This window comes from Xenopus tropicalis, chromosome 2 (assembly GCF_000004195.4).
Source record: "Xenopus tropicalis strain Nigerian chromosome 2, UCB_Xtro_10.0, whole genome shotgun sequence".
Classification (NCBI taxonomy): Eukaryota; Metazoa; Chordata; class Amphibia; order Anura; family Pipidae; genus Xenopus; species Xenopus tropicalis.
The window spans coordinates 164,675,210-164,690,211 of NC_030678.2; the positions used below are offsets into that span (position 1 = coordinate 164,675,210).

The 15,002-nt window shown below is 40.4% G+C and overlaps 1 protein-coding gene across 3 annotated transcripts; it reads right to left on the bottom strand.

Moving 5' to 3' along the window:
• Positions 1 to 310: 310 nt before the first annotated feature.
• fam76b (family with sequence similarity 76 member B) lies at positions 311 to 14,801 on the bottom strand. 3 transcript variants are annotated; one of them, NM_001015947.2, is made up of 11 exons: positions 14,355 to 14,447; positions 10,571 to 10,635; positions 9,939 to 9,993; positions 9,660 to 9,815; positions 9,056 to 9,252; positions 8,891 to 8,938; positions 7,941 to 8,021; positions 7,071 to 7,206; positions 5,366 to 5,467; positions 1,092 to 4,724; positions 653 to 968 (listed from the first exon to the last, which is right to left on the bottom strand). In NM_001015947.2, the coding sequence occupies exons 1-10, from the start codon at positions 14,436 to 14,438 to the stop codon at positions 4,635 to 4,637; spliced, it is 1,014 nt and encodes a 337-aa protein (NP_001015947.2). In that variant the 5' UTR covers positions 14,439 to 14,447; the 3' UTR covers positions 653 to 968; positions 1,092 to 4,634. The 3 variants fall into 3 exon arrangements, with proteins under 3 accessions (XP_012812369.1, XP_017946719.1, NP_001015947.2); XM_012956915.3 differs by having other exon boundaries at positions 311 to 4,724; positions 7,071 to 7,203; positions 14,355 to 14,801; XM_018091230.2 differs by having other exon boundaries at positions 311 to 4,724; positions 14,355 to 14,801.
• Positions 14,802 to 15,002: the final 201 nt, after the last annotated feature.

Consider the following 15,002-nt stretch of genomic DNA (forward strand, 5'->3'; position numbering starts at 1 on the left):
CTGTATGCCCAATGTATGAAATGCAGTAATTCCTTGTAGAGTGTAAGCTCTTTTGGGCAGGGCTCCCTTCCCCTCCTGTATCGGTTACTGATTGCTTTATATGTTACTCTGTATGCCCAATGTATGAAATGCAGTAATTCCTTGTAGAGTGTAAGCTCTTTTGGGCAGGGCTCCCTTCCCCTCCTGTATCGGTTATTGATTGCTTTATATGTTACTCTGTATGTCCAATGTATGAAACCCACTTATTGTACAGCGCTGCGGGATATGTTGGCGCTTTATAAATAATGCAGTGTTCGAATGGACTCAAAAATGCAATTTTAAATATGTTTTTATTGTGAAATATTGGGATTTTAGAAAATAATATACAAAATGCCAACGGTAAGATGTGCAAGTACAGTATTTCAATAATCTATACAGGTGAAAAAGCAGAGCAGAGCCCAAGGATGCATTATTGGGACAAATATACATGATGTGGGCGGGGCATATTCACAAGCTTAAAAAGCACGAATCCGCTCGCACAGAGCAAAGCTACTCGACATTTAAAAACTAGAAAGTACAATACATTACATCTTATTCAATCCACATAGAAAGGAAAAAAACCATTCCAAATATCATTTCACTACAGACCCAAGACCAGGTATAGAATTCCATATACTTTTGTATTTATTTTTTTTTATTTGTTTTTGTTTTTTTAAATAAAAAAAAAAATAATTCAAGTTAAAAAATGAGGTTATGACATAGATATAATATTTAAAGATGGACCTAATACTGTGAAGCCCCTAAAAAAATAAAAAAAAATCCACCCCGCAAAACAAAATTCTGAAATATTAAATAGTTGTTTGTGGCGCTAAAGGGTAAGTACATCCTTCATGGTATTGCAACACAAATGCCACTGTTTGCAAGCGATTTATGTTATAGGCAGAATCTGAATGAAGTTTGATCGATGGTGCTCGGTCTGGATGTGTTATCTGGTTGCCAGGGTCTCGGACACTAGACAACACATAGACACAATACTAAAGTACAAAAAGCTACGCTTAAAATCATTTTTTCCGGTTGCCAAGTGTCACTGACCCAGGCAACCAGACAGCAATCTGAATTAGAGGCAGAAACAAGCAAAAACAAATTCAAATACAAATCATCTCAGAATAGCAACAAAGTTTACTTGGACATTTACCCTTTTTTTCTATATACTTTGTGAAGGTTTTATAGAACCAAACAAAATAACTTCCAGCTTCTAAAAACATTAGAATTTTGTACTTCATTTGTGAATAGAAATAGAAAGTGGCAGAGCCAGGAAAGCAGGGGGGGGCTCATTGTATAATAACAGCATTGCAGAGCGTATGGCTGCCCACTATGCTTATGAAGGTAAAGGAACATTTTTATACAGTTTCTATTTGCGCCTAAAGACACTATTTTGTTTCATTATTGGGAAAAATTGTAACTTATAATCTCCCATGCAAGCTCACAATTATAATTAATGGGAAATATTTCAATTTCTACCCTGCTCTAAATACCCCCAAAGCATGTTCTCTCCATTGTTCATGCTGGAGGCTCTATCATCATTGCATTGGTATGTAGAGGCCCTAGCTAAAGGTGGCCATACACTGGCTGATTAAAGCTGCTGAAGGACCAAGTTGGCAGTTTATTGATCTGCATATGGAGCCATTAGAGGGGTCTATTCCAATCGATACCTGGCCAAAAATCACCCAGATGTTGATTGGTCCTTGCCCCGACGGCCTACATCCTATGCTGTCAATGTGATTGGAAGCTTTGGCCCTTGGACCTACCTGATATCGCCCACCACAGGGTCACTAAAATGAGCAGATCTTTCACTGTATGGCCATCTTAAGCCCCAATAAGCAGGTAGTGTAACAGAGCCTATTGGCAATATTAAGAGCTGAAGGTTGTCAGTCTCCCAGGCAATATTAAGAGCTGAAGGTTGTCAGTCTCCACTTGCTTTAGAATTACCAGTACTGGATACTGTATGTTACTGCCTCAGATTAATGCACACCCCACCTTTGAGTTATAAGGTCAGACATAACTTGGGACACGGTCTGGCACACATAAAACTAAAGAATTAATGGGGAAGGGATAACAGAATTCCCTTGATGGAGGTGGAGGTTTGTGAACATTCCTGTTACAAACGTTAGATCATGTCCTTCAAGTCATGATTAAGATCTAATATCTAAATGTACAAACCATACAGCTTTTAGCAGGCACGCCATGGTTGGCTGGCACCAACACAGGGACATTTGTGGTTTTACCATCACATATGGAAAATAAATCCTCCTACCAAAGCTCATTTTTAGTAGGCGCTTTCTGTAAGCTGTAAAGAAAAGAACAAGCTAACGTGCGGTAGTTGATCCTGAGAAGTAACAGCTCCACAACAGGAGTACTATGAGTTATTGGCAAGTAATGCTCCCCTTGTTTGTGCACAGGCCCATAGCACTAGGGACCGAATAGGAGGAAAATGCATAGACAGACTGGTTCTGCTGCACTCTAGATGTAGCAGCCAGGGGGGAGAATGAGCAGCAGTGTCACTACGAATAAGAGACTGCATGGGAATCACTAGAGTGCTGTTTTAGAGTGAGGTGATAGGAGTGTAGAACCCACCGGCTGGGCGACAAAAACCGGGGCTAATCCTGCATGCAAGCCCATCATGCTACTTGCAGACATTTTTATTTTTTTCTAATTTCCCTCTGTTTAAGACAGAATATAAAAAGGTATATTTAAGACACACACACACAGTCACATAAAAAGCACGGTGCCCGCAGGCATTTTAGCCACTCGTTTCAGTCGCCGATTATTGGGTCTAAAAATCACACACACTTATCATGTGGGCTGGCATTAAGCATAAAATGTGCTGGTATTGTAAGAGTGTCTCATGTATATAGATTAATACTCCCAATGACAAACACAAGACTAAAATGATAGTGCTTGCCAAGCACTTAGTAAGAGGAAATCTACTTGACATTTTATTTTAGCCGTCATGATATTAGCAGTTTTAAACACAAAGTGGCAGAGGGCGATCCCGTGCCAGATAAAAAAAAAAAAATCTAAAAATTGCAAAAAAATGTTACTAGTGGGTATAGGTCTCTGAAATCTAAGGGCAAACTTTAATTTGGATCATAACAATGTAGTTTTAAATAGACAGGTTGGTTACAGCTTTACATAGAACAACCATACACACACCGGCCATTGTATATAATACAAAGTATTTAAAAATTCCCTGGAGTGTGTTATGATGACAGGAAGGTGGAGATTTAGTACCTGTACATGCATAAACTCTCTCTACACACAAAGAATGAATATTTTAAAATATGGCCACCTGGTAAAGAAAAAAAGAACAAAAACAAAAACAAACAGTATATATGTGGGGGAGGATCAGAAAATTATTTTTTACAAGACGCAGGAAGTTACCTTTGAAATGCACATAAAGTGATATGTACAACTGCAGGCTACGGTACCAGCTTCTTGCATAAACTACCTACAGCTGCATGTCCTGCTAGAGATTCCATGATGTCGGGATTCCATCTAGTGCCACAAAAGCACGATTACAAGGGTTATAGACGCTCTGCCTGCAGAAGTGGCAGCATGGTTATTTTACGAACAGCTTTAGTATGTACAAGATAAAACCTACTAAACTACACAAATATGGCCATGATGAGTACAGGTTACATGGCTATCCACACCCCAGAGCCATGAGTATGGCCTCTGCTCAGAGATCAACACAACTGCTTGCACTCCTATCAGCACCACCCAAGCTTCAGCCCCCCAGACATTCAGATACAACCCACAGTAGCCAAAGGGATTGGCAAAAGTTCATTCAACATCTGGAAAGAAAAAAAAAAAAGCTTCCCAATTTCTGGCCCTATAGCTTTGATCTGTGGCCCTCTGCTTACAGATCAGTACATAAGTGATAAAACCTCCACATAAGAACATTATACACATTATGTACACGTCTCCCCTCCTCGTAAATACTTGAATAAATTAAATCTTACAACAAAAGGCACTTGCAAGTATAAATTCACAACAGGCGGTACAAAAAGCACACCTTTCATCCAGCAGGCACGATACAATACATTTAGGATTTTCAGAAATGAAATGTCGATCTACAATAAATCTCTTCATTTACACAGTAGTTCATTTAACCTAATCCAATGCTGAGGGGGTTTGCAATGTACAGACAATAAATACACTGCAAGTCAGTCCAGCACTGAGAGGGTTAAGCACCTTAATTCAACCTGCCGGAGTCTAATACAAACATCTACTTACAATAAAACCAAAAGGTGAATGTGTGTGCCACGTAGGATGAAAGCAGCTAGTGAGTGAGAGCATCAGTAGGTAATGTAAGGCCACATACTGATATTATTCTGTTGTTTTGACGTTTTATTCCTGTGTTTATTGCCTTGTGACTGAAGGACAGTGCTGTAGTGTTTCCTCCCACTGCAGAACTGACACAAAATGGTCTTCAAGCCAGTTGAAGTTGCTTTGTGTGAGACTTAGTAGTAATAAAAACCCAAGTACTAGCTTTAAAAAACGATTACCACGGTACTGAGAGTTTACCCGTTTATCCCCTAAGTATTTTTAAGGGCTTCACAGAATTACGCTGTGTCCTCCTGTTTTACTTTTCCTCAAGGAGATGTAAGTATACTCCCACTTTTGTCAAATTTTTTACCCTTTGACAAAGCTGCAACTTGCTTCAGTAATTCTCGGTTCTTGCCCTAGAAATAAATCAAAATACAAATAAATGAAATAATACAATAATATAGGCTATTAGTAATAATGTGGCACTGTGTGCATAATTAACTGAATGGAACTAGGATACATTCATTTAAAGGGGTGGTTCACCTTTAAATTAACTTATTTATTTATTTTTGTTTTCCTTTACTACCTCTTTGTAGCTTTCAGATGGGGGGGGGGAGGGGGTCACTGACTGGCAGACAAAAAACGATTGCTCTGCGAGGGTACAATTTTATTGTTATTGCTATTTTTTATTTCTTATCTTCCTATTCAGTCTTTGCCTATTAATAGCCTATTATTAAAACACAGCCTAGTTGCTAGGGTAAATAAGGCCCTAGTAACTAAATAGCTGCAGAAACACCAAATTGGTGAGCTGCTTAACAAAAAGCTACATAACCGAATAACCACAAAAAGACAATTGCAAATTGTATTGTCTTACAATATCAATAACTACATAACAAAAGTTGAAGTTGAAACACCCCTTTAAATATCATCCTGGCTACAATTGCAACCAGAAGACAATCCCACATGTGCACCACTGGCTTTGCACCTCCCTCCATGATCTGCTGTGTTAGATGTAACCTCAGTTGCGCACAGCACAGATCTGGTGAAAAGTACTTACCTGCAACTGCTCGACAAAGTCTTTGTGAGCTTTATCCATGCCGTTCATCTTTGTCCTCAGATTATTCTCTTGGTATTGGAAGTCTGCTTTCAACTCGGTTAGCTACAATGAAATAAAAAAAAGAAACTGAATCAAAAGAAAAAACTCAAGCCAGTAAGGCAAATGAAATGTAATCCTAGGGAAGCTCTTTTAAATGAATTGAGCTTTGATCGGTAAAGTGCCAAAAGGCATCTTAACATGCAATGTATTTTAATGGCGGTAAGGCCCTTGTGATCATTTAGCATTATTCTATAGTTCTTATAGGTTGGCTATACTTTGTGCAGCTTTCCTACGGGATGGTTTTACCTTATTGCTTAGTGCTGGGGACATGCTTCTTCCTGGTTTCAGGCAGGCTGCTGCCAGAGGCTTCAGGAAATTCTGAAAACTGGGGAAGGCAGTCTTGTCCTCCATCTAGATGCACTTTGGGCGGGGGAAGCACTGCGAGAGCAATAATATAGTTGGTGAAAGAAATAATACTGTTTCACTGGTGACCTCTATTAAGATTGATATCAATTTCACCTTTCCCCTCACTCCTAACCGTGGACCAGTCCAAAGGATCTGCATTAGTAAGGATATGGACTATAACTGATAAAGGAAGATGGATGCTAACAAAACTAGACCTCATGTGGGTGTGCATATCCCTTTACAATCCCACTAGTATAAATTTCACATCATATAAGGCTAAATAGCATTTAAGGTAGGTGCCTGCACTGGCTTCTGTATGGCCATGATTCATGTATCAATTTACACTGTGTATGAAATATAGTAGAGGGCTGTGTAGATTTCTACACATATGCAAAGGTTAATCCCATTATTATTTTACAAATATGAATCACATCCACTGAAATTACTACTTAATCAGCATAGGTGAAACCTGCTGCAGACTAACACGCAGCATGTGTTGGAATAGATGTGATCGAAGGGATTTAGCTGCAACCTCACAAATGCATTTTATAGCACCCCTTTAAATAAAAAGACGCCAATTGTAGGGATAAACTTAAGTCCATGCAAAGCAGATGGCTGAAAATTCACTCATTTAATCCCTTAAGTGCAATGTTTACAAGGTTGCGAAAACCACTAAACCTTGTGTAAGGTACATTTCATAAACATTGAATTAAAGGGGCGTGTCCTTTTAAATGGATGCATTGGACCTATTAACACATTAATCAATGAGATCAGCAATAGATGTGTAAATAACCGGCTAGCCACGCAGCAAGTGGATTTTCTATAAATCTGGAAGCCGCCACATTTCCTTTGCTTACTAATGCAATTCCTTTGGACAGATCCACACGGAGTAGTCAAACGAGGTAAAAGCTCCAAAAAGCTTAGATATTATTAGCAATCTTAAAAGGTGCCAGCAGGAAAGAGAAACTATTACTTTTACCAGCTCTCGTGGCCATTTCCTCACCCAAGAACAGTCTAGATGAAGGGCACTATATATTACCCAGAATTCCTCTTCCAAAATCTAATCCTTGTTCTAGTAGCGAGTTCTTGATTTCAATGTGCAAAATCCAATATCTACTAGAGACCTAGAAGACTAAGGATGGGCAATGTGCAGCCTTGCAGGTGTTGCTGAACTACACACACCAGAAACGTCCCCACAAAGGGCTGAAAGTCAACACCTATACTAGAGGAAAGGCTGGCAAGGACCAAGGAATACAACTACCTTTTTGTCCTTTTCAAGAATAGTTTGATCTCTTTGCTGCAAGAGACGCTTCAGAGACATCACTTCCTCCTTTAACTGGCTGATCAGGACAAAGTTGTCTGTGCCTCCACTGTCCGTGGACTGATTGATAGAGCTACTGGAGGGGATAAAAGCAGAATCATGAGAGAGATATCTACAGTCATTTAGGGAACATATTCTCAACTTCAAAAAAAATAAAACGATATGCTTCGGGTTTAAACATGGTGGATTTGCACATGAAAGGTTACATGCATACAATAAAGCATGCTCTACAGCTTAATACCCGAGATGAAGGGATAAAAACGACTGAAATGCAAGGACAAGAAAAGCCTACAATCCCACAAAGAGGTGTTAGCCTGATATTAAAGTTTAAATCACCATAATGCAAACCACATTAATGCCCTATTACATTTTTCATGTCCATGGGTTTGTCTAGAAAGAGTTTTCCTTTAAAAATCACTATTTGCTTACACACTCTCCCTTAAACAGCCTGACCAGATAGTCATTCTATTCCCCTTTTTGTCCCAAAAATGCCGCAGTAATACATCTCCTTGAGTGCAATCAACTCCAGCAATAGAGGATAACAGAGCAAATAGCATGAATGGAAACAGCTCATGACTGGCAGTTTTTGGTTCAAAAATGAACATCTGTGTGTTTTTGGGTTAGTAACCAGCTGTCGCTAGCGGGGGCAGGCAGTCAATTGGGCTTTTGCCACCACTCCAGAAATGCTACGAGTGGCATTACCATTACTTCCCCTACTCCCAGAAGACCCTTTTGTTTACCCTTGAAGTACAAAAATAAATTGGATATAAACCCAAAATTATGACAAATAACTGAAAAAGAAAAACCAACCTATCTCCATTAGATGGCTTGAATTCCAGTTTGGGCTTTTTCTTTGGAGTTTCATTCTGAATCACGGTACTGGACTTATGACTGAAATCAGAAGCATTAGTGTATGTGAATCATACATGTGCAGTAACATTAATACACAAGTTAATGGAGTTCCTCGCTGTGTAAGCAAGGCAGTATGTATCCTTAAAGCTCATCTACCTAAGAAGTTTTTACTGCAAAGGATGGCAGAGCCCTTCTAAGACCCCCCCAATTCTCTTCTGTGGGAGGAGTAGAAAAAAAATAAAAAATCAATGCAGCCCCCAAAGCATTCAGTTTAAATAGGCAGCTAACCACACATTATGGGTTTACTGTTCTGATAAGAACAAAAAAAGAAATAAAGGAGCAAAGTGGTTCCGATATTCTGATCTAAATGTTTCCACAGAAGAGAGAAAACTACTTTGATAAAATATAGTGCCCATGCTTTAACTTATAAAAAGACAGGTAACAGGGTAAGTTGACTTAACTTAAATGAGCACCACAGAAAATCTCAATGTTTTAAAATTCTATTTTAGAGGATACTACCCTCACATAATAAACCATGTTTGACAACCCAGTTTAGTTACGGATGCATATTTAGTTTGGTTCTACAACTTGAGATATCCAAGCTTCCCAAAAAATTTACTTGGGTTTCAAGGGAAAAATACCCACCTTTCTGACAAAAGCTACTCAAGTTTGGCTTACGTTAAAAAGTACATAAACAAAACAAAATGATGATAATCTGCCTGTGTCTCACACCATTTTCCCACCCCTATAAGGCCGACAGTCATTCAAGACCCCCCCCACACCTTGTTCCAAGTTGGATACTAAGGCTTGACGTCCCACTGTGGAAACTGTACAGATTCTCTGAGCAGCACAGGGAGTTCAGGTCCCAGAACACTGCTGCAGACAGCATTATATTATGATCAACTCACCTTTGTTTCCATATTCCCTGCTCTGGTTCTGGACTCAGACTACTAATTCTGAAGAGAGGAGAGATAGGAAAATCAAGGAATTAACAGATTTAATGGCTCATTAGTTCTAATCAACCTTTCAATGTATTGACGCTGTCTAAATGTAACTTAGGACGGGACACGTACTTGTGGTGGCTGCTGCTGTGCCTGTGGTGATGATGGTGGTGGTGGTGATGTTTAGAATGATGCTGATCTTTCTCCGTAAGAGAAGAGGAAGACGAATTTGAATGGGTTGATCCCAGACTTTTCCGTTGCTCTTTAGTCTTTTGAAGAACCCTCTTATAGGAGAGGGTACAAAGCCAGCACAATAACTTTCCATCAACCTACAAGCAAAATGTTTGATAAGTAACATACTGCCAAACTCACTTCGTGTAAGCAGATTTACAAACATGTATACCCAGAGTGCAATATGCAGTATGACTGACATATTCAGTCTGCTGTTTGTAAAGAACATGTTAAAAAAAAAAAAAAAAAAAGTTGGGGGTGTATCAAACAGCAGCCATTAAAAACCAGCAGATAACCACAGTGAAAAAATGGTGAATATAAATCTACAATGTCAAAGGGCTCCCTGCAGTAAATCCCTACACATAGAGTACATAAATATTGTGTAAGGTTAGATGTTAGAACACTAGAAGCCAGTCAGGGACATTTATTACCTATACACAAGCAACTAAACAGTCTAAAGCAGGGGGGAGAGTGGTGTTTTGCTTTTCCACTGAAAATGTAATACCTTTCTTCTTCCCTCCTCCTTCCGATCAAAAGCGCATTGCTGCTTGCACTGTTCACATGTCTGTGGAGGTCCATATTTTTTCTCTGAGTTGGTGCAGCGCTGACATTTTGTGCCAATGAATGCAGCTATGATGTTACAGTACTGGCAAGGCTTGGGCTAAAGTAAATAAAAAAAGGTTTTGAGCTACCAATTACAAGCAACAAAGGCAAGAAGTTTGAAGAACAATGTTTCTGGAAATAATACTACTATGGGATACAATTAAATAGTATTTATACTTACAGTGCCAAATTGCTTAACATTTTGCGCACACTTCTTGCATATTGTGTTGGTTTTACTAAAGAAAACAAAATAAAGATATAGGAAATGAGTAAGAAAAGGGAAATTTAACACATCTCTTATAAACAAAATAACAGTAAATACCTGAAAGAATATCAACAGTTCCAATTAACATAAACTGATTATGAATTTCAATTTAACCCTAGCAGCGAGGCCACAATATACTGCTATGCTGGGTCAGAGTAGAGAAGATATAAACAACATTACCCAGTTCCTATTATACATTACAAACTTACAATGCTTTTTAAAATTATTTGTGTTACTGCTTTCACTTTGTTACTACGTCTTTGGGTGGAGGACAGAGTTCTCCTGCATGAATATTGCTTTCCAATAAGCTATGAAGTAAACATGCCAGTGTGACCTGAGCTCTGTGGTTACACCCAAAGCAAAAGCTGCATAAAAACTACTTGCTCTGACACAACTGGGGCAATACTTCACACTGCCACTGGATATCATGAGGAGCTTGGTAGGCTAACAACTATAGCAAAGAGGGTGCATTCTAAGAAACATACAAGTATTAATCTCTATTAGCCAATAGGCTTCAGTTTCTCTTGAACAGAATATAGGTCTCTTACCTCTCCTGCTGAAATTCTGATCTACAGTATGTGCATTTCACAATGGGATGAGCTATTCGGCACTCCTATAGAGGGAAAAATATATACGTCTTTTTTGCAGTTTAATTTATGAGCCTATGAATAAATCCACATATATGGTAGAACGTCACTATGATTCCTCTTAGAATTCCCCACAAAACAGACCAACAGGTGACAGTCAGTCAACTTTTCTCAGGAAAAAAAAAAAAAAAACAAGCCAACATCGCACTCACAGGCAATATTTACCTATAATATATAGAAGGATGTAACAAATTAATGTCCAGTGTTCAGTACCCTATGAACTATATATATCAAAAAATTAATTCCATGACAGGCACGGTAATAGCATGTCATGTGGGAAGCATGTGACTAAGTGGAAAGAGCGAGGACACGGGCCAACAATGCAGCCAACTTCACACTGAGATGCATTACATAATAACAGTCCCCATCCTCAAATTTAATATGACAAAACTGGGTAACCTGTCATGGGGTCAGTGTTTTATTTGGGATATACATTGATAGAAACACATATTACTGGTATATGCAAAACTGTAACCTACATATTACATACGTAACTTATAGTGATCTATTAGGCCTGGTGATGGGGTAATACCAATACTTATTAACAGCCCATGCAGTTTAATTAATATGGTGCAGACAAGGATAGTTAAATTAGTATAAAACAAATTAGAAATTCTAATCAAAAAGAGGAACAAAGTCAGAAAGGAGAGAAGTGCCAAACTACCCTTGTTAGACTATTTTTAAATGTGATTATAATCATCTTTGCGGTGGATGGTGTTGGGAAAATGTATGTGGCAGTTAAAGTGGAGATGTTACTGGGTTATTACAAAGAGAAGGCCATTGCATTTGGAGATTACAGAGCCAGGCACCTAAGGAGTTGAACAAAGACTTATAATTATTAAAAGACAAACTTGTAAGTTTTACGAGTTTCATTTTTGTTCCAAAGTGAATGCGAGAAAGACTGTACAATATACTTTATTTACATTGTTGCGGTTGTTCGGATAGAAGAAACAGGGATAGCGGGTTGCCAACTGAAGATAATTGTTAGTAAATTATACATATCTGGTTGTGGGTGATTATATAAAGTTGTAAATGACTGCATATGTACACCTGACAAAGGAATGGTGCCACTAAAACACAGTATGCACTTGGACAGAAAAAGAAAAATGGGTGGGGTTGAACCCCTTTAGCATATCTAAGCAGTGCCTCTGTTCTATTGATCTTCTAAGTAGTTTCCTATAGAAATCTGAGCACCAGGCCCATAGCTTTGGCAGTGCGCTGTTAATCATTGCATAGAACCCGACACATTGGCAAGCTTTAATTTGGGTTATAAAGTAATTTACAAAACACTAGCCTACATATTGATATAAGGATTGCAGAACACAGCCATAGGCCCCAATGTGCTGCTTGATAGTAGGTGGGGGTAATGACTGCTGCCAGCTGTTAGTCTCACATCAGCACAACCCTGCTCCATTGTAATTCACAGGCTGTATGGACACATCTCTCCTTACATTTGTAACTGTTATGTTTTAATTACTTATTGCTAAGATTTCAGTATCACCAGAACAAAAAGACATGGGGGCTCATTTGGCTCAAAACAGCTACAGGGAAATTGTTTATTTGTTTGTTTCCATGAAATTATACAAATGTGTAAGGAATAAGTCCTACATGAATCGGATGGCAGAGGCATACAGAGTTGTAGCTGGCATCATTTGGAAGTAGGAGTTGACTCATGTGCACAGTCTAGGTCCAGTACAGCTATAATGCCAAACTTTTGTGCCTATCTGGCATACAGGTGTCCCATACGTGGGAAATCCCTGCAATAGAGGCACATCTATATAGCAGGTTTGTCTGCCTCTACAATGCATTTACACAACTCCCAGCACATCCAAGGGTCCCATAGATTTGTGAGTACAACATTTAAATACTAGATGGGGTAATGGCAGATTCTGTTAATGCCTATAAGAGGGGCCTGGATGAGTTCTTGAACAAGCATAGTATCCAAGGCTATTGTGATACTAATACCTACAGTTAGTATTAGTGGTTGTATTTATAGTTTATGTATGTGAGTATATAGATTGGTAAGTATAGGGTGTGGGTGCTGAGTTTACTTGGAAGGGTTGAACTTGATGGACTCTTGTCTTTTTTCAACCCTATGTAACTATCTATATTATTTAACTCTCTACCTACCCTTAAAATAAAAAAAAACAGCATTGTTTGATCAAGTTAAGACCTGCGAGCAACCCACTGTGATATCATGTCAGCCCAGTTTAGGTAGAACATTAAGCAGAACATTGTGGGGCAATGAAGGCTAATAATACCTAACAGTAGGGCTGGGCGATATACCGTTTAATACCGATGTTTTTTTTTTAAAACTATATTCATTTTTCAGATACCGCAATACCGGGGTGTCAGGGTACTCACCCGTGCGGCCCGGTCTCGAGCGCCTCCTTGCGCACGCGCGTTCGTCAAAGCGCATGTACATGTCAAAGCGTGCACGTCTGCGACGCGCTGACAGCGCCGGTTCTGCTCATGCGTGGGGGGTACTTAAAGCTATCAAACGCCTCCTCCTGTGCTATGTTGTCTGCGGCCTTGCCTGGGAAACTAAGCCTGCCTGATTTACCTTACGACTTTCTGTTGCCGATCCTTCACTTGCCAGACTCTGATTTTCAATACTGCAGTAATTATTCTCTGATTTATTAGGAAATGGGGTTAACACCTAATCATGCATGGAAAAAAAAATACCCTCAAATACCGCAACACCGATATAATTTTGAAAACTACCGTGATATAAATTTTTGGTCATACCGCCCAGCTCTAGTTTAGGTAGAACATGAAGCACAACATTGTGGGGCAATGAAGGCTAATAATACCTAACAGAGCTGCAATCTTCCTTACAAAGGGCTGAGCTAGAGCTGGGCGGTATGACCAAAAATTTATATCACGGTATTTTTCAAAATTATATCGGTATCACGGTATTTGACGGTATTTTTTTTTTCCATACATGATTAGGTGTTAACCCCATTTCCTAATAAATTAGAGAATAATTACTGCAGTATTGAAAATCAGAGTCTGGCAAGCGAAGGATCGGCAACAGAAAGTCGTAAGGTAAATTAGGCAGGTTTAGTTTCCCAGGCAAGGCCACAGACACATAGCACAGGAGGAGGCGTTTGATAGCTTTAAATACCCCCCACGCATGCGCAGAACCGGCACCGCGTCGCGGACGTGCACGCTTTGTGCGCTTTGACGCACGCGCATCCGGACGCGTGTGCGCAACGTCCCGCAGAACATGGGACGCGCGCGAGACCGGGCTGCACGGGTGAGTACCCTGACACCCCGGTATTGCGGTATCTAAAAAATGAATATAGTTTAAAAAAAAAAAAAAAAAAACACCGGTATTCGGTATTAAACGGTATATCGCCCAGCCCTAGGCTGAGCAGCAGTCAGTAGTAATTCATATATATTTCCAGCATCCCCTCAAACTACTGAAGGGAAGAAAGATGGATTCAGTTAGGGAAGAGGGGGTTCCTAGCAATGAATGGAGGTCTGGGGTATCCAACTAGCACCCCTTCCTACACTACTCAAAGGCTACATATGGGCCCCTGAGCTAATGGCTTCCCTGTGATCACACTAGGCCCATGAGATTCTGGAACCCAATAGAAATGCCCTTGTTACCCAAGGCTGCTGGGCCCCAGTGATGGCGGGACACCGAAGGAAGTTCCCTAAGGCGGCCCTGGGCACTGACCTTGCACAGCTGCTGCCCCTGGGAGAGCTCTTCGAACGGGTATCGCTGGTGACACTTGGTGCAGGCGTACAGCGCTGAGGCCATACTGGGAACACTGAAGGGCACGGACACACACTTCCGGCAACACCGGCTTTGGCAATAGGGTTCTACGTTCCTACGGGGCGGCCTGTGCTTCCTGCTCCGTCTCCTTCACCAGCCGCGCCACCGCCTCTGACTTATCGCTGGGGTTGCGCGGAGCTCGGTACGAACCACCGAAACGTATTCGTCTCTTATTATTCCCCTCTTTGCTCTCGGCTCGACGTTACTCGGCCTATTCCCTCTTTACAAATATAAAAACGGGAGAAAAATAACCGGATGTGTGCAAATTCAGCGGCGTCACAAAGGGAAGGGCCGGTCGAGCCAATCCGAGAGAGTCACTGGGAGGCGGGAAAAACGCGTTTGAATTCATCCAGCCAATGGCACGCTGATGGAAGGTCCGCTCCACCAATCACGTCGCGCGTTTTGTTCGCTGGCGAGTGACGTCGTCCTCCGCGGCCATTGGCCAAACCCAGACACAGATGTTGCCCTAGATGCGACTGAGAAGATGCTGTTGCGTAAACTCCCAGCATGCACCTGGTCACAGAATCGGAGGTTCTGGCTCACTGTGAA

Excerpts from the sequence above, each read along its gene's own strand:
- fam76b (XM_018091230.2), bottom strand. The coding sequence starts at position 14,438 with ATGGCCTCAGCGCTGTACGCCTGCACCAAGTGTCACCAGCGATACCCG. Across the intron at positions 8,022-8,890 it reads CAGGGAATATGGAAACAAAG|TCATAAGTCCAGTACCGTGA; the intron begins GTGAGTTGATCA and ends TTCTGATTTCAG. Across the intron at positions 7,207-7,940 it reads AAGCCATCTAATGGAGATAG|TAGCTCTATCAATCAGTCCA; the intron begins GTTGGTTTTTCT and ends TATCCCCTCCAG.